The sequence below is a fragment of the Brachyhypopomus gauderio genome, chromosome 20 (genome assembly GCF_052324685.1).
Source record: "Brachyhypopomus gauderio isolate BG-103 chromosome 20, BGAUD_0.2, whole genome shotgun sequence".
Taxonomy (NCBI): Eukaryota; Metazoa; Chordata; class Actinopteri; order Gymnotiformes; family Hypopomidae; genus Brachyhypopomus; species Brachyhypopomus gauderio.
The window spans coordinates 3,482,114-3,501,051 of record NC_135230.1 but is presented as its reverse complement, the minus strand read 5'-3'; the positions used below and the strand labels follow the sequence as shown (position 1 = coordinate 3,501,051).

The 18,938-nt window shown below is 43.1% G+C and overlaps 2 protein-coding genes and 1 long non-coding RNA gene across 4 annotated transcripts in view; 1 reads left to right on the top strand and 2 right to left on the bottom strand.

Annotated features, from left to right (window-relative positions):
- Nucleotides 1-1,035: 1,035 nt before the first annotated feature.
- LOC143484179 (uncharacterized) lies at nt 1,036-5,026 on the bottom strand. Of its 2 annotated transcripts, none has more exons than XM_076982797.1 (3): nt 4,770-5,026; nt 2,594-3,155; nt 1,036-2,350 (listed from the first exon to the last, which is right to left on the bottom strand). In XM_076982797.1, exons 2-3 carry the CDS (start codon nt 3,054-3,056, stop codon nt 1,158-1,160), a joined length of 1,656 nt encoding a protein of 551 aa, XP_076838912.1. In that variant the 5' UTR covers nt 3,057-3,155; nt 4,770-5,026; the 3' UTR covers nt 1,036-1,157. The 2 variants fall into 2 exon arrangements, with proteins under 2 accessions (XP_076838912.1, XP_076838911.1); XM_076982796.1 differs by having other exon boundaries at nt 2,570-3,155; nt 4,770-5,024.
- Nucleotides 5,027-6,006: 980 nt separating this feature from the next.
- LOC143484241 (uncharacterized) lies at nt 6,007-15,669 on the top strand. The gene is made up of 2 exons (XR_013122590.1): nt 6,007-6,044; nt 12,720-15,669. It is a non-coding gene; the product is annotated as an uncharacterized LOC143484241 (long non-coding RNA).
- LOC143484145 (uncharacterized) overlaps nt 11,333-18,938 on the bottom strand; it is a 32,146-nt gene continuing 24,540 nt past the window's right edge. Inside the window, exons 41-44 of the mRNA XM_076982700.1 lie at nt 18,681-18,827; nt 12,785-12,856; nt 12,472-12,507; nt 11,333-12,070 (exon numbers count right to left, since the gene is read on the bottom strand). Coding sequence (XP_076838815.1) covers nt 11,514-12,070; nt 12,472-12,507; nt 12,785-12,856; nt 18,681-18,827 — 812 coding nt within the window. The 3' untranslated portion in view covers nt 11,333-11,513. The remainder of the gene's footprint in view (nt 12,071-12,471; nt 12,508-12,784; nt 12,857-18,680; nt 18,828-18,938) is intronic.

Sequence of the window (18,938 nt, the reverse complement as noted above, 5' to 3'; positions counted from 1 at the left end):
CTATGATACAAAAGTGAGCCTACATAAAAAGCTCGAGTGAGTTGCCTCGCACATTTAGAGGAGTTTAAAAAGAAATCCGTTACTTTTTACAGTTATTTACGGGCGATTTCAAGGTAACATTAACAACTGGTCTTTCACAAACCTCAAAATGTTAACCTAAAATGTTTATATGTTGTAGTAACAGATCAATAGATATAATCACATTACCTTGTACTTTTGTAATGGATTTTTGTAAGGTTTCTTACGTTTTAACGTTAGCCAAAAGGCTAGCTAGCACCTGCGTGAAGCTGGCCCCCCCCTCATACCCAAAATGCTGAAATAACACTGCAGTTCGTTTGTGCTGGGTTTGTGCCCGTTTGTGCTGCAAATATTTTCGTTTGTGCTATTAAGGCTTTTGAGTAATTTAAAAATGCATTTTCTGACCGGTGACGTCACGCAGCCCCCCCTCCACGTCCAAATTTCTCCAAAGTAGTCTCATTCGTTTGTGCTACGTTTGTGCTCGTTTGTGCTGTTAAAATGAACGCTTCAATCACTTGCTTTGTAAAGTTACAGTCGTTTTATTTTTCACACGCGTGACATCACCAGCCCCCCCTCCACGTCCAAATCACTCCAAACTGGTCTCGTTCGTTTGTGCTACGTTTGTGCTCGTTTGTGCTGTTGAAATTAATGTTTGTGCTTTTATGGTTTTTTAAATATAACCGATTCTTTTTCATACGCGTGACGTCACCAGCCCCCCCTCCATGTCTAAATCACTCCAATGCACTGAAGAAGAACATCTTAACACACGGGATTAGTGATTCATCATTCATTCATCATACATTGAGGCGCAAGGCACACTGTAACAGGGACTTTAGGGGGAATGAAAACAGAACGATCAAATACCCTCCATGGTGATTGTTTAATCTTATATTCCTGGTTTCAGTGTTCTTGAAATGGGTCAAAACAATGCGGTAAATATTTCAACATCTGTTAAAGCAGCCTCCCCATTCCACAGTTCCAGCACACCAGATTCAATCTTCATAAAAAACAAAACAATTTCAAAACAAGTTAATTTTATTTATTTATCAACTGTTACAAGACTACCACAAGACTAATGATCATGTCAGAGAAAACTACAATCATGTTTCCAGCTGTAGTAACAAGCCTTAATAAAGTATTTAATCTGCAGGTAAAGGAACCTGCTTTGAACTGACTGCTACATCTCTACCATGTTTTTTCTTGTGTGAGTGTAGGGAACTTAAAAAAGTAAATGTTTCCTGGCAGATGGAGCACTGGTAAGGCTTCTCTCCAGAGTGAATCCTCTGATGGGCTTTCAGAATGCAAGTCCTGGCAAAACATTTGTCACAGTCAGGACATTTGAAAGGTCTTTCACCTGTATGAGTATTCTTGTGTCGGTTAAAGGCATTATTATTTGTGAAACTCTTCCCACATGTAGAGCAATGGTATGGACGTTCTCCTGTATGTATTCGTTTGTGAATCATGAAGTGTGTTCCATCAGAGAATCTCTTGCCGCAGTCAGCACAGAGGTAAGGTTTCTCTCCAGTATGAATTCTTTCATGACATACTAGATGATTTAAATGACGGAAACTTTTGTCACAGTGAGAGCATTGGTAAGGCTTCTGTTCACTATGTACCCTTTCGTGAGATTTTAAACTGCTTAGTACAGAAAATTTTTTTTCACAATGAGAGCATTTATATGGTTTCTCATTGGTATGTAAACGTTCATGTAATTTAACATGTGATTGATGACTGAAAGCCTTATTGCAGTAGGAGCAATTGTATGGGCGTTCTCCTGTGTGTACTCTCTGGTGGCCCACGAGAGTCCCTTTGGTTCTGAAACTCTTGCCACAATCGTTACAGGTGAAAGACTTTTCTCCGCTATGTAATTTCATGTGAACTTTAAGTCCTGATGCACTTGAAAGAATTTTCCCACACACAGTACAAACAAAACTGCTCACTCCAGTATGTTTGGTCATATGCAGATTCAGCTTTGTGGATGTAATAAAACTTTTCCCACACACTTCACAGTGAAAGGACTTCTCACTGTGCCTTTTTAAATGGTTTTTGAGGTATGCTGAAGTAGTAAAACCTTTCCCGCATTCTGAACATGTAAAGGACTTATCTTGAGCATGAAGCTTCTGGTCTAACTTGGAGCCCCCAGGTGGACACAAGTCTTGCTTGAAGTTTTGGTTCTGATGTGGCGTTTGTTGTGTGTGTGTTCTCATGTGCTTTTTCAGTAATACTGCTGATCTGAAACTTTTTCTGCAGGTGAGGCAGCGATGTTTTCTTCTTCCGGGATGACGTTCTGCACACACAGGTGACCAGTCTTCATCATCACCAGCCAGATTATCTGAGGAGAAAAGAAAAAGCACTGGAGATTAACCGTTAATGCATAAACAAAGAGGAAAGTCATGACTGTTAATTATTTATTTTAGGGATAATTTTAATTCTTAGAATGATGCTTCTCCTACTTAGAACACTGAGAAAGCAGAGCGGCTCATAACTGCTATGACATTAAACTTGGGGTTAAAACGCAAACCAGAATGATCATGTCTTACACTTTACTTACTAGAGGTAATAAAATCATCATCACCATCACCCTCATCATCATGTTCATCTTCATCCTCATCACATTCAGCATCATCTCCTCCACTCTGGTCTCCATGTGCTGTGGTGTTTCCATTCAGCTCCTGTATTCTCCTGCAGTCCACCAGTCTGACTGAACACATCTTTAATGGAGTCTGCAGAGTGTGCTGGTCTCCACCATTACAGTCAGAGTCCAGACTCTCTGTGGGGTTTGGGTCACTGTAACAGTGTAGAGAGAGGCTGGGTACATCCTCCTCCAACTCCTGCAGTGTGGACTGCTTCTCACGGTCACACACACCATCCAGTGTGGATACAGATGTCTGTTCAGGTTCACTAATGGGAGACAGACTGGGTTCATCCTCCTGGTCCTGTGGTGTGTTCTGGTCCCCAGTGCTACGGTCTGATTCCAGTGTCTCTATGTGGTTTGGTTCAAATTTACACACTGGAGACAGACTGGGTTCATCCTCCATATCCTGTGGTGTGTGCTGGTTGACAACACTATGTTCAGAGTCCTGTGTTTCAGTGTCGGTGACATTAGATTTACAAATAGAATAACACGTGGTGACATTCTGAAAGATAACAGACATAACAATAAAAGTATGAACAAATCCACTGAAGAAATTACCACATAGGTTTTGTTAAACAGATTAACAAAATTCACTGAATAACCAAGAAATGTGTAAGTCTTGTATGCATACCAAATAAGAAAAGTTTAATGAGAAAAAAAAAATGTCATCAGACAAAGATGTCAGCAGACATCTGCAGTGGTGGAACATGAGAAACTGTTTAATTGAATGAAGGTAAAAAGAACATGCACACAACTACTTGTACAGAACACACTGTTGTGGTTCGATATGTTATTTAAAATGGTGGTTATTCTCAAATAACTGTATAGTAGTTTCCAGTAGGGCCTGGTAGTTCAATAAGTACAGCAAGTGAAGTTATTCTAGCTTTACAGCTGAAGCAGTTACAAAATCAATTGCTTCCTATGGGAGGATGGAGGGATGAATAGAAGGACAGAGATAATAGATGGATGAGTACAGTCAATATGGAATGCATTTTGGTGTTTGTGGTCAGCTACTGACTACTGTCACCAAGTTTGATCGTCATAACTTGAAAATTAAGAGAGTGATTAAATCAATGTAGGGATGTAGAGATGAAAAAGAATGAACGTCTATAAGAAAATAATGGGCTGTTTAAGACCATATTAGAAAATATAATCCCATATTTAGCATATGTAGAGTTGAGTCAGTACAGCAGATTTAGTTGTACTATCTATACAGTTGAAGGAGTTATAAAGTCAATAGAGTGATGGGTAAAGGATGAAGATCCTATAAATACATAGTAATAACATATACAACAATAACATATATACAACACAGGAGCTAAAAGGCAGTGGAAATTAATTGAAGTAAATGGATGAAAAACGAGGGATGAAAAAGAAGGAATCAAAGTGAGAAGAGTTGTGAAAAGTGGAAGAGTAATTTATATCCATCCTCGGACTACAATAAAACTGTAGACGAAACAGCTCGAGTTTCGAGTAAAACAAATCGAAAAACAGTCATCACAGTTCTACCATTAACAGAAGCGACGGTGGACAGCAAATATCATATTCACGTAAATGACCATGGGCAGTCCCTGGTGGTAGGGAACTGGTCTTGTGACCGGAGGGTTGTGGGCACAGGTGTCAATTTCAGGTTCAGAAAGTAAAAGTCCTCACCAGGATTTTGCTCAGGCTTTCTGGATTGTGTTGATTCCACTAATTTTACCTATATTGCACTAATTAGAAAATCTAGCAAGCTTGAGCAAAATCCTGGTGAGTATTTTTACTTTCTGAACCTGGAATTGACACCTCTGGTCGTGGGTTCGATTCCCAGACCTGAGGCCATGACTGAGGTGCCCCTGAGCAAGGCCCTTAACCCTCAATTGCTCACTTGTATAAAAAAACAAGATAAAAATGTAAGTCGCTCTGGATAAGGGCGTCTGTCAAATGCCATAAATGTAAATGCTTGAAATCAGATCGCAAGGAGGTGAACGAACGCATGCACTGTACACGCTAGGAAATGCCTGTACGAGCGAGTAAACTATTAACGACGAGCGATTACTAACCGCACGGAAAACGTCTTCAAGACACTCAGAGAAACAGCACGACTGAGAAGTCAAAGTAACACCGTTAAACGCACCAGAGCTACTGCGGTGTGTGCGACCAACGTCCAGATTGCGCGGCGGGTCGCGTTGGGTCTTTGTGTAGCGCTTCACACTTAATTCAGCAACCCAGGGTCTTTGGTATTAGAAACGTGCATAAAACCCAACGTGAAAACCACATACAAAACACATTTATCCTATATATTCATATAGGATGTTCATCCATGAGACGAACATATGGCTGAGGTCTTTAAATGTTAAACTTCCGTCCCAGTCAGGGTGCAGAGAATTTGTAAAGTTGCTCCGCAAAGTCTTCCGGGTTTATTTGACGCAAGAGGATGTCCGCGAGTTTTCAAAGCATAGTCAATGGATGAAAATGAATTGGGTGAATTGGAGCTAAAACGAATTAAATGAATTAAAATAGTTTCTTGGTCAGGATCTTCCTTTCATTTTCGAATGAAGAGTAAATAATTTAATAATAAAAAAATAATAAAATATACACTAATAAAACAACAATATATTGTAGGGTGACTTTTTTTTAAAAGTGAGGAAATGTCCTGGTTTTTTAATTACTTTCATTGGACCATTAAAATTTTAATTTACAGGCACTAGGGAACTGCGCACGGGGCTGCGTGTGACGTAATCCCTGAGCCGCCTCTTTTAAACCCCGCCTCCTTTCTCTGTGGGTTCATGCCAGGAGCCCAGGGACTCTGTAGGGCTTGAGTGTAAATATGGAGTTATTCATACATGAAACAGCAAACATGATTCCGCACCACTTGAAGGCATTTGATTAACACCATACACACATGCGCATGTTTTAAACATGCAAAATACTTTTTTTGGTGTAAACAATTTCTTCAATCCAATGACACATACCTCTTTAGAAAGATTTTCTGTTTGCTGATTCAACTTTCTCTCCAGCAATTCAATCACTTTTCTCAGTTCACAGACTTCAGTTTATAGGTTTCCAATGTCCCTACTGACTTTGTGCAGGATGTTTCAGAATCACATAACAGGTGTAACTCCAGTAGAACCTCTCCACCCTCCTGCCTGCAGAACACTGACATCTCTAGTGAGTGACTATCCACCGTAATCGTTTTACTTACACTTAGTGTCTCCTCAGATTTCTAATTGAAAAAAAATAATTCAAACAAAGTTTCTGAAGCATTAAAACTTCCCTTTTAACGATCAGCTATTTTTATCTATGGACATTAAGACGACATTACCATGTTGTGGTTTATGTTTATCTCATCCCTATGCTCCCTTCGTGTAGGTCAACATCAGGTCTCATCACCAGCAAAGAAGACAGAAGGGTGTGTTTCTTACCCTTTACTGCCCCCTTTCGTATTCACAAACCACGTCCACAATGTTCAATACCGCACACAGGAGAGTGGCAGGGCGACACACATCAAGGCCTAACACAATGTTAGAAATTAAAATACAACGTTCAAATACAATACATCTCAGTGTTTGTGTTTTTATATTTGTTTAGTCATGGTCTCCATAATCCAAGATAAACAGGCATGCATGGTCTTGTGCTCTTATTTGTTAAGTGATACACTGGTTCTTGGCACTATGTGAACGTGTGCCAGTTTGACTGATCTTGTACACTTGTGCCATTTTGACACCTAACCCCAAGTGCTCCCCGGGCGCCGGGCTAGGGGTGCCCACCACTCTGGGCACGTGTGCACCACAGCCCCCTAGTAATCACTAGTGTGTGTGTATGTGTTTTCTCACTGCAGAGATGGGTAAATGTGGAGAACTAATTCCGATTGGGGTGAAAATCACAATTGGCAAAAATGGCAAGTTAAAAGCTGTAGACATTTCTACATCAGTGAAGTAATATTGTTAACAAAATCAAAACAAGCATTCAACTCTTACATGGGCACTCAACTCTTACACACCCTTTGACCAGGGACATTGGCACTAAAGCAGTGGAACTCATTCTGATCCAGCAGTGCAAATCTGGCCCTAGATTTGGTATTGGAAGTTAATTGAACAGGTAATATAAGAGGTTGACTAGTAACACCTGATTCCAGGTACCTGACTCTTTACTGCATTTGTTGGCTTAAATCATTTGTCCCTATTTAGACTATGGCAGGTATTTCCTGCCAATAATAAAACTGAAATGAAAACAATAAAATGAAAATGAAAATACCGTTTTGCCATTTCTTTTTCCATACATGTGTGAAAATATTATGACAAAATTAAAAATAAAATGAAAATCACTTAATTTGAAATTTAATGTTTCACTTGTGCACGGGTCATATGTGACAAAAATAAAATTAAAATAAAAAAAGGAGGATTGACTGATTTTCTTTTTCATTTTCCAATTTTCATTTTCCACTTTTCTTTTTCGTTTTCAACTTCACCAGCATGCAAATACATGTAAATTAACAGTAGTGTCACGTTGAGGACCCCGGCCCCTCCCTTTTGGGCGTGTGTAAACGTTGTCCACGTGCTCTGTCTGCGTTTTCGGAACTCTGTGGTGATAGCTTTGTTGTGTGAATAATGTGTCTCACCTGTGAATCGTCTCGTAATCACATGGGGCTAATGTGGTCTGTCTATTTAATGTGCGCTCGCGCAGTGTCCTGTGCTCGTTGTTGTCTAAAGTCTACACGTTGCTGTGTGAGTGTTTGTTATCCGTGCGCTATTGCGCAATCATTGTATGATTAAAAGTGACGTAAGTCAAAAAGGCAGGATTCTGTGTCTCGTCCTTCGCCGACCCCCGAGCGTCACAGAACGACGAGCCGACCAGAGACACCCGAACATGCCAGGCTACAAGCCAAAGCCCAAGAAGGGCAAGAATCCCAGCAAGCGGCACCACCACGCGTCTTCCTCCCCCCCGCGCCGCAACTCCACGCCGACTCCGCAGCTGAAGCGGGATCCCAAGTGCTCCTATCTGCTGTGTGCGGCTCGGGAGACCGCTATACCGGAGTTGGCTGAGGAGTACCGCAAGACAGCGGTGCGGGTGTGGCGGGAGAGACATCCCTCGCCTTCCCGGGAGCTCTCGCCTGTAAGGGTCAGTGTCCCCGAGTTATATGGGGCAGAGGGCGAGCTGGAAGAGGACTCCTCCCCGCACCACGAAGCCACGCCAACGTCGGAGCAGCTGAAGCAGGATCCGCAGTGCGCCGACCTGCTGCGGATGGCTAGACAGGCGTCCAGCCCCGAGTGGGCGGTGGTGCTCCGCCAGGAGGCGGTTAAGGTCTGGCTGGCCAGACACCCGTCTCCTCCCCGCGCCCTCTCACCGCTGAGGGTGGGCTCGTGCGTCCTCGGAGCTACCGAGTCCACCCCAGAGAGCGAGTTCGGGGAGGAGGACTCCGAGGAGGAGCAGGAAGGAGAGGGCTACCCCCCGTCGCCAGATGAGGCGTCCACGGTGGACTACGGCGGAGAGGTAGAGGACTACCCCCCCTCTATATGCAATGCCTCCACCGTGGACTACGGTGGAGAGGAGGAGGAAGAGGAATACCCTCCGTCAGAGGACTCCGCCTCCACCGTGGACTACGGTAGGGAGGAGGCGGAGTCGGAGGAGGAATTGGAGGACGATGACTACCTCCCTCCGCCCGTAGGCTCCTCTCGCACCGCAGAGGAGGGAGAGGGGGAGTACCCTTCGTCAGAGGGCTCCTACTCCGCGGAGGAGGAGGAGAGCCCTCCTCCCTCTGAGAGGTCTGCGGAGACCGTGAGAGGGAAGCGGACGCCCTCTTCCGCTCGCGCCAGCAACAGTGCTATGGACTGCTTCCGGGGTGGCAGCCCGGAGCAGTCCATGGAGTGGAGCCGGGGAGAAGAGGAAGAGGAGGAAATGGAGACAGAAGGGGACCACCCACACGGCCCGCTCGGCCAGTCCGCCAGCCGCGATGCACCGGGCACGTCTGCCCGCCGCGATGCACCGGGCACGTCTGCCCGCCGCGCTGCACCGGGCACGTCTGCCCGCCGCGCTGCACCTGGCGGAGAGTCCGCAGCGAAGGCAGGAGGGGGACTGCCCAACGCAGCACCTGCAGCTCCGGACCTCTCCCCCCTGCTCGCTCTCCTCCTGGCGCGAAGCCTGGCGCCTGTTATGTGTTTGTCTGTGCCAGTGTTCGTCAGTCTTCCCGTGTGTATTCCTAACCCATTTTTCCCATTCGTTCCTCTATGTGTCAATGTGCCTGTGTGCGTGTTTGTGAATGTCCCGTGTAACGTGTCTAACGTCTTTTCCCCTATGTTCCCAGGGAGGGTGTTCTATGCGGTCCGTGGCGGACGCTTCCCCGAGGGCAGTCACCTCCCAGACGCAGGACTGAGCGCGTCGGATCCGCCCATCGTCGTGGGTTCGGGGCACTCTGTCCTGTTGGCACCCCGGGACGGGTAGTGCCCTTGGAGGGGGCGTCTGTCACATTGAGGACCCTGGCCCCTCCCTTTTGGGCATGTGTAAACATTGTCCACGTGCTCTGTCTGCGTTTTCGGAACTCCGTGGTGATAGCTTTGTTGTGTGAATAATGTGTCTCACCTGTGAATCGTCTCGTAATCACATGGGGCTAATGTGGTCTGTCTATTTAATGTGCGCTCGCGCAGTGTCCTGTGCTCGTCGTTATCTAAAGTCTACACGTTGCTGTGTGAGTGTTTGTTATCCGTGCGCTATTGCGCAATCATTGTATGATTAAAAGTGACGTAAGTCAAAAAGGCAGGATTCTGTGTCTCGTCCTTCGCCGACCCCCGAGCGTCACAAGTAGGCGGAGCTACAACTACAGAATGGAGTGGAAACTGTTAAATATGTTACTCAAAATGTTACACCATCTGTGAATATTTTGATTTCACCGTCTCCAAACAACAGCACTTGAATATAGTTGTACTGGGGATAATAGCAGTCTAGCAGTGTATCCCTCCTTACATCTGCATTACCGTCAGTAGAAGAAAGTATAGGTGACTCAAAAGGTTTTACAAAATTCTCTGATGAATGGTTTGTGTTTAAGCTCTTGCGGTATGCACACGCTCGGCATGTGGAGGTCTTGCTGTTTTAAAATGAACTTCCTTGTCACAAAAGTGTGAAACGGTCCCTTTCGTTCAGGCTTTGAACTTCGAGCAGTGCCCATGATTAACCAGAAGCTTTGTGCTTGAGCTTTGGGGTGGGGTGGGGTGGGGGCGAGGGAGTGATGGCCACTCCATTCTCATTTTTGATTTAGTTCATTTTAAATAGACCACGTTTGGATTGTACTGTAACATTCATAGAGATCTTATATTCGCTAATGTTTTTTTAAATCTTGTAATAAATCTTGTAATAATAACGACCCTACTTAGTTTTGTGGTAAATTGTGAGAAGGTTTTTTGGTTTTGTGTGGAGATAGCCTCGGTGATGTGAGCGTATTATGTCGCGCAAACAGGAAAATGGGTCGCGCGACTGATACTTCGTCACGAGATGTTCGCGCGGTGCACAGCGGACACATTTCCCAATACCGTGCGCATGCTGGAGCACTGCAGCGCTGCAGGCTCGAGGCTGAAAACACCCAGACACAAGCAGGCAAACCGTGACATATAAGACCAGGACATGGGCGGAGTAGTCTAAAACCTACGGAGCCCTGGAGGGGTTACTTGGGAGAAAGCTACGGAGGTCCGGAGAAAGCAAAATCTGTACACACGTTTTATAAATCTGTGCGTACGGTTTATAAATCCGTGCGTACGGTTTATAAATCCGTGCGTACGGATTTTGCTCTTCAAATTTTTTTTTCGCCAGTGACCCTTACGGGGCTCCGTACTTTTAAACAAACACGCATCGTGAACACACCCTTTTTGAATAAGGAACCAACTTCATTCACTGAATAAGGAGCTGCGAATAAGTAACCAAACGAATCTGAAACTGCGAATAAGTAACCAACTTCAGCGTCGTCTCTTCGGCAACGTCCAACCTAGGCCGACCTCGCACTGGGCGGTTTTCCATGGTCCCCGATCCAGACCTTAGGTGTTCTAACACTTCACATATATTCCGACATACATCAGTATTAACCTGCATGTTGGTGAAAGCTTGGATATCGCCAAGCCTATCTAAGATTACTTCACATCTAAGCAATATATAATCTTCGTCCTGGCAATTCGCCAACTTCACAATCTCATTTGCCGTTTCGTCGTAAAACGTCAGCCATGTTGCTGTGTGCTGCTCTCTCTGGATTTCACGGGAGGTTCTGTAGTTGTAGCTCCGCCTACTGCTAATTTACATGTATTTGCATGTTGGTGAAGTTGAAAACGAAAAAGAAAAGTGGAAAATGAAAATTGGAAAAAGAAAAAGAAAATCACCAGCAGGTAGCGCCAATCCTCCTTTTTTATTTTAATTTTATTTTTGTCACATATGACCCATGCTCGAGTGAAACATTAAATTACAAATTAAGTGATTTCATTTTATTTTTAATTTTGTCATAATATTTTCTCACATGTATGGAAAAAGAAATGGCAAAACGGTATTTTCATTTTCATTTTAGTGTTTTCATTTCAGTTTTATTATTGGCAGGAAATACCTCCCATACTTAGACAGCTCAAATATAATTTTATGGATCTTCTACTTAAACACGTCACACCTCACTGTGTGCTGCTGAAGCTCAACCCCCATCAATGATTTATACAAAAAAGGTATGAAGCAAAGTCTGAAGAACTGCAAAAGGCAAACAGTTTTATTACCTCAGTTTATTTCAAAGGTATACAGTAAAACTGCAAGGTTGCAGTATTTTGACAGGAACCACAGCGCTAATAAAGAGAGGCCTGCCGTGCTGTGCTGGGTGTTTGAGGACAGACAGCGCAAAGCCTGTGTTCACGCTACTGTTGCTTTAGTTGCCTTCAAGCCACAGAGCAGATCTGGAAGAGAGAAACTCGATGGAAGATTCTCCCTCCTGCTCACGACACGTGGCGATGTACGGGAACAGAGGCTCCTCAAAGCCGTTTTCAGTGAACGTGTAGATGGGTGTTTTGATTTTCGCATCATAGAAGGTTATCTCCCCCCTGTTGAAGTCCACCAGCACCCCGACCACAGTCAGCTTCCCTGGTATGTTGAGCTCGATTGGTGTGTTGGTGAGGGCTTGGTAGCTGCCATCTCTTCTCCTCCGGATGCACCAGTAGTCGTTTTTGGGCCCATATGTAATCTCGCCCTTCCTCTTTGATGATTCTGTGGTCACACCTACCACGAAGCATGACCGGCTGTCCAGCTGCACCTCCCAGTACCGTCGCCCGGACTCATAGCCCCTGTCACCTACTGCGGCCAGAGCCGTGTCGTAGCGTTCAGGGATGTCATGGACGAGCCTGGGGATCTTGGAAACTTTCACCTTGGTGTTGCCTTCATAAAGCAGGAGCCTGCGGTGGGCTGTGTCCGGATCCAGAGCTGGGGAGACTGTCCCAAAAGAAAGGAGAAGGACTGTGGTTTGAATAAGACTGGACTGTGGTTTGAATAAGACTGAATTGTGGTTTGAATAAGACTGGACTGTGGTTTGAATAAGACTGAATTGTGGTTTGAATAAGACTGGATTGTGGTTTGCTGTTACTGTGCTTCATGTAATGCTCCAACAGAGGACCAGAATAAGCTTGTATCATTGTTTCTCTTAGCTCTACTGTAGAACTGCTACAGAGGCAAATGATAAAAGTCACATCTGATTCAGATTCAACTATCGACCCTCGTTCAGAATTTTGTAAATCTATTATTTGCAACGACACAAAATCTGAATGAAACATAAAATGAAAACACAACATCCGCTACATTGCTGTTTGCAGTATGCAGCCTATGAGGCTTCTTACCAATGTCGATGCTTCTATCTGGGTTTACCTTTCCACCTTAAGAGAATGAAGAAAGTGTCTTCAATACACAAATATACTCAAGTATATTTCAAATAAAGCAAACTCTAAAATGTCAGAACCAAAGTTATTACTCATCCCAGGGAACCTTCCCTGATAAAAAAAACACTTAAATTAAAATCTTTATTTTATTGTGTTGCTATGTATAAGAACCCTGCCAAATGCCGTAAATATAATTGTAATTGGTTCAGGTGATCTGCAGTCACAGGTCCGAGAGTTGCAGATGCCTGCCTGTACCAGCAGGGGAAGCAAGTACCTTCCAGCACCTTCAGTTTGGCCTCCACCGTATCCAGCTGCTGTGACAGGTGCTTGTTCTTCTCCAGAGCGTCTATGGCAACGGTAAAGCAGAAACCACAGCGTCATCCACCCACACTATCAGGGCGGAAACTGCACCCGTACAAGCAGGGCTGGACTGGGACAAAAAATCGGCCCTGGCATTTTTGGCTTAGACTGGGCCCTCAATTAATGGAGCACAACTGACGTGTAATTTATGTATGTGGGGTACGACATGGAAGTTTTTTTTTATTATTATTACTGGTTAAAGTTATTGGATTCAGACTTAGCATTATTATATCACAATCACCTTTATGACTTTATTAAAATCAACCAATATGTATTTTCTGAATTTCGCCGATATAACAGCTCAATTCAAATTATTCAGGTTAAAGGTGCTCCCTCATTTTTTTACACTTACTGTAGTCATGCTTAAATTGCAAAGCTTTTTTATAATTAATAATTTTTTAAATCTGTAATTTTACTTGTTTCAGTACTTTTTAAAACATGTTGAACCATAGAGGCTACAATGATTCAAACTACTATGCAGCTTTTCAACACACCTTTAATCTAACTATCTAAAATGCTATGATAGCCTAAAATCAGAATTAGAGAAAATAATTTCTTCCTTAAATTGTACTACCTGCACATTAGACTCAGTTCCCTCAAAGTTATTAAAAGAGGTATTACCAGCTGTAACTGAACCTCTTCTAACTATAGTTAACTCATCCATTACAATAGGTCACATGCCCAAATCATGTAAATTAGCAATTATCAAACCTCTGATCAAGAAACCAAATCTTGATCCGACTGTGTTGTCTAATTATAGACCCATTTCAAACACATCATTTATATCTAAGATCATAGAAAAAGCTGTTGCCCAGCAATTATGCCTATATCTGTATAGGAATAACACATTTGAAAAGTTCCAATCTGGTTTTAGGCCCCATCACAGTACTGAAACAGCATTAGTTAAAGTAACAAATGATCTCCTCCTTGCATCAGATCAAGGCTATGTATCACTGTTAGTGCTTCTTGATCTTAGTGCAGCTTTCGACACAATTGATCATAGGATCTTGCTAGAAAGGTTAGAACGCTGGGTTGGAGTCTCAGGCACAGCCCTTTCATGGTTTCAGTCTTACTTAACAAATCGCTATCAGTTTGTAGAGCTCAATAATATTTCATCCAAACGTACAATGGTTAAATATGGGGTCCCGCAAGGCTCCATCTTAGGACCACTATTATTTACATTATATATGCTACCATTGGGCACAGTTATAAACAAACATGGTGTCAATTTTCACTGCTATGCGGATGACACTCAACTTTACATATCAGCCAAACCCGATGACAAACTCAGTTTAGGAAAAATTGAGGCCTGTGTAAGAGATATTAAATGCTGGATGTCTCTAAACTTCCTACAATTAAATGAGGACAAAACAGAAGTTCTCCTTGTGGGCCCTAAGGCCGCAAGACAGAAAATTCCTAATTTAATGCTTAATCTTGCAGACTGTCCCATTACACCTGGCACAGTAGCCAAAAACCTAGGCGTCATACTCGACTCCGACCTATCATTTGATAAATATATAGATAATACTACTAGGATAGCTTTTCTACATCTCCGCAACATTGCCAAATTAAGAAATGCATTATCACAGGATGATGCAGAAAAATTGGTGCACGCCTTTGTTAGCTCTAGACTAGACTACTGCAATTCACTACTGTCAGGATGTTCAAATAAGAATCTAAATAAACTTCAAGTAGTTCAAAATGCCGCAGCTAGAGTTCTGACCAGAACTAGAAAATTTCAGCATATTAGACCAGTCCTATCAGCCCTGCATTGGCTCCCAGTTAAATTTCGTATTGATTTTAAAATTCTATTATTAGCATACAAAGCACTACACGGGCTTGCTCCTGAATACCTCCAGGAACTTATTTCCTACTATGAACCCCCACGTCAACTAAGATCACAGGGTGCTGGTCTGTTATTAGTTCCACAAATTAACAAGGTAACAGCAGGGGGAAGAGCCTTTTCTTATAAGGCCCCCCAGCTTTGGAATAATCTTCCTAAATGTGTCCGGGACTCTGACACAGTCACAATCTTTAAATCTAGGTTGAAAACCCACTTATTTAGTCTAGCGTTTGATAATTAATATCCCCCTTAGATAAAGGTACAGATCCAGGGGTTCATAGACGAAGGGTTTTATGGTAGACTGGGGTGCTGGTGCTGTCATCCTGTCACTGCTCGTGGTCACTCAAGTTTGTTGACAGTGCAGTGGACGGATGCCATTGTCTCAGAATGCCCCCAAGCCTATGTTACCTTCTGGTTCTGCCTTTTTTTTAGCTAGGCTGTAATAATTTAACTTAGTGCCGGAGTTGCTGCCACACTCCAGAAATGTTTATAATTTTACCTGTCCCGTATATGTCCTCATACAGAGCTAATTTTCCCTGTTTCATTTCTCCACATGGCTGCCCGCCTGCTTGAGGAATAATGAGATGAGGAGAGACAAGCGATCCATCCTGGCCGGCCACCTCCTGCCTAACCGGATGCCTACACCATGATGGACATTATTACATCTTTTTCGGTCTAAATGGACATTATTGCATCTTTTACATTCTGTCTACATTCTGTCTATATTGTTGTTGTTGTCATGGTGACCGGTGTCGGCCAGAGGAGGATGGGTTCCCCCCCTGAGTCTTGGTTCCTCTCAAGGTTTCTTCCTCATGCAAAAAACTAGGGAGTTTTTCCTTGCCACTGTCGCCTTTGGCTTGCTCACTGGGGGCTAGGACTCGGCACTTGTAAAGCTGCTTTGTGACAACAACTGTTGTAAAAAGCGCTATATAAATAAAATTTGATTGATTGATTGATTGATTGAAAATGGACACTTGCTGCTCATCCAACACTTCTCAGTCTTGACCATTTGCTATTTTATCTGAATAAGGGCGCGTGGCTGCTAGATTTTGGGAAGTATGCAAATACCAATTAATATTGATACTAATCAATCACCATTGCTCATCATTCTCATGTAATAAAGTCCCTGTGTTATCCTATCGTTACTACCTGCTTACGTACTACACTTTCCCGCTCAGTCTGTCCCTCGGTTTCTCTTTCACAAGCCTGCATCTCTGGCTGCTGCTCTCCCTGTCTGCTGCTGCTGTCTTCACCTACAGAGGACGCGGAGGCTACAGCAGCGAACATGTCTGTGATTTTGTAACTTCTACATTGAGACTATTCAATTTCTTCATGCGTAACTTCCCCGCACCCCGTTTCTGCTGCTTCTGTTGCTCCATGCTGCCTCTCCTTTAACAACGCACTCAACACTGAACGTAGCGGGAGTCAGTGTTGCCAACTCCTCAGTAAGGAAAGTCGCTATTGGTTGTCTTAAAAGTCGCTAGAAGTCGCTAAATGACATCATCACCTAATTTGCATAATACATATATTTTGAAGCTGTAAAGGAATAACGTTGTGGGGGAGAAAAAAGTGAGTAAAAAACATCCTAAATGTTACCCATAACATCCGTTGCCTTTGAAATAGGCAGTCACTTCTCAAAAGAACTACATGACTTTAATGCTTTGTATAAATAATTTTTACATAAATTACCAGAGGTGGGACCAAGTCAGTGTTTTGCAAGTCTCAAGTAAGTCCAAGTCTTTATACCTCAAGTCCCGAGTCAAGTCTCAAGCAAAGACACTCAAGTCAAGTCAAGTCTCGAGTCAAGACAGGCAACAGTCAAGTCAAGTCCCAAGTCTGAAACTTGGAATTTCAAGTCCTTTCGAGTCTTTTTTTTTTTTTACCAATGTTGCAGGTATATTTTAAATGTAAATAATAGACATTATCTTTTTAAAATCTGTATTCTCCTCAAATCTTGATAAAACATGTGCAACTGAAAACACGAAGTATAAAAAAAAATTAAAATTAGCTGCAAAAATATTCATACTTTAAACTACAATTTTCCAGAAATAAATATTATGTGAAAAAGTCATAAGTAGAACTCCATGTTCAAATAAAAAGTGCTGATATTTTCACAGTACAATACAAAAAACCATAACAGCATTTTCCCTCTCTTCTCTTATCTGGTTTCTTGGAGAACATGTGTGAGTGACACAAGACAAACAAATATAAGAACTGAACAATTAACAGGAATCTGCAACTTTAGACATTTCAGTAAACTATTCTGCATTGCATTTGCTGGCCAAAAGTCTGTATGTCATTTGTGCACGATGAATGATGTCCCCATAGCGGAAAACTCGCTCCACTTTTGTCAATATATTTTTTTCTCGACGTAGATGTCTTCAAATACACAATCCATGCTGAGATAGAACTGGATATTATGATGGTGACAGAGAGAGGCTCTCTTCCCCGAGTTCAGATACAGAACCCAGGGTTGCCAACTCTCACGCATTGAGCGTGAGACACACGCATTTGACCGTCTTCACACGCTCTCACGCCACACATCCGATTTCTCACGCCGGAAAAAAAATCTAGTTTATTTACCTCTGATCCACATCTATGATTCAATGAGTTACTAGTTCGCTCTGGCACCAACCATTGGCGATCGATCGATCGCGATATAATACTTAATTTGTGTCCATTTTACACCCCGCCCGGTAAAAATTTACGTTCGCCAACCCCCCATTTGATTGGTTGTGCTGCAGCTCATGCACACACACACACGTACAGAGTGTGGAAAAGCAGAGGACTGGTCTGCGTCAGAAGGACGGAAATGAAATTAATGGGGCGCACTTTATAAATATTAATATGCGTTTTAAAATTTAGATTTGGGGTAAAAAAAAATCAAGTCTTTGCAAGTAAACAGGTTCAAGTCCAATTCAAGTCCCAAGTTATTGGTGTAAAAGTCCAAGTCAAGTCTAAGTCTCTGAATATTTTTTCAAGTCAAGTCAAAAGTCTTAATATTAATGACTCGAGTCTGACTCGAGTCCAAGTCATGTGACTCGAGTCCCCACCTCTGTAAATTACATAAATAGTTTTTTTGCTGTGTTGTTAAATGTTAGTATAAGAGTAGCAGCTAGCAGGAATGAATGACGTGAGGAATGAATGAGACTGTATGAGTTAAATGCAGTGATTTCATTTCGTGTCTCACTGAAGACATTTATATTTAAAGCATTTATATTTGCATCCCGCACTGTAAATACGGGGCGGGGCGTCAGCGGCAGCTTTGGGCATGCGCAGTTCATGTGCAGTGTGGACGTGGAGCGGTGAGGGTCTGCTCTGAGTGTGAGACTGCACTGAGTGTTGTGGGCGGGGCTCACGGCAGCACCCGCCCCAGAGGACCACAACTGAAGAGCGTGTGTTCAGAGTCTCCAAAAGTCTCCAATAACACCACAAAAAGTCGCTAGATTTGTCGCTAGTCACTCTTTACCACAAAAAGTCGCTAGAGGGTCTGAAAATCTCTAAACATAGCGACACATCGCTAAGTTGGCAACACTGGCGGGAGTACCAGTGGACCACACAGAGAAAGGGTGGGGCCGCTTTCGTCCTATATCCTGATTGGTTCAGTCCACTGACTATATTGAAGATGGGCCAATGGGCTGCCCTCTAAATTGTGGGCCGGTCTCTTAGGAAAAAAAGGGAAGGAAAAAAAAAAAAACCAATCGCCCCCTGAAGACTGTCGACCCACCGGGCAAATGCCCGGTAAGCCAGATTACCAGTCCAGCCCTGCGTACAAGCCACAGACAGCATTAGCGTCACCGCAGGTACGTTTTCTACAGTAAGACCATCGTGTACTTTTGTCAGGTTTGTCAGCAACCCTAGTGTTTACAGTGGTAAAGTCTTGAAATAGACTGAATTCAGCTGAATAAATATAAACATACTGTAACAAAATGAGTTTATAAGAAGGAAAGAAAGAAATGAAAAGTACCAGTGAGTGCTTTCTTCTCCGTCCTGAGCTTGTCCTCATTGTGACGGATTCGCTGTTCTAGCAAAGCAATGGCTGCATCCTTCTCCTTCAGTTCCCGTTTCACCTTGCTGAGCTCTTCCTGTTTCCTGTCCAGTGAATTGCTCAGTGCTGGAGAGCACAAATGTAAAATGTAATGTAAATGTAAATGTGCCATATTTTGTCAATTGTGATTTTTACACCGCAATCGAAATTTGTCCTCCGCTTTTAACCATCTGTGCA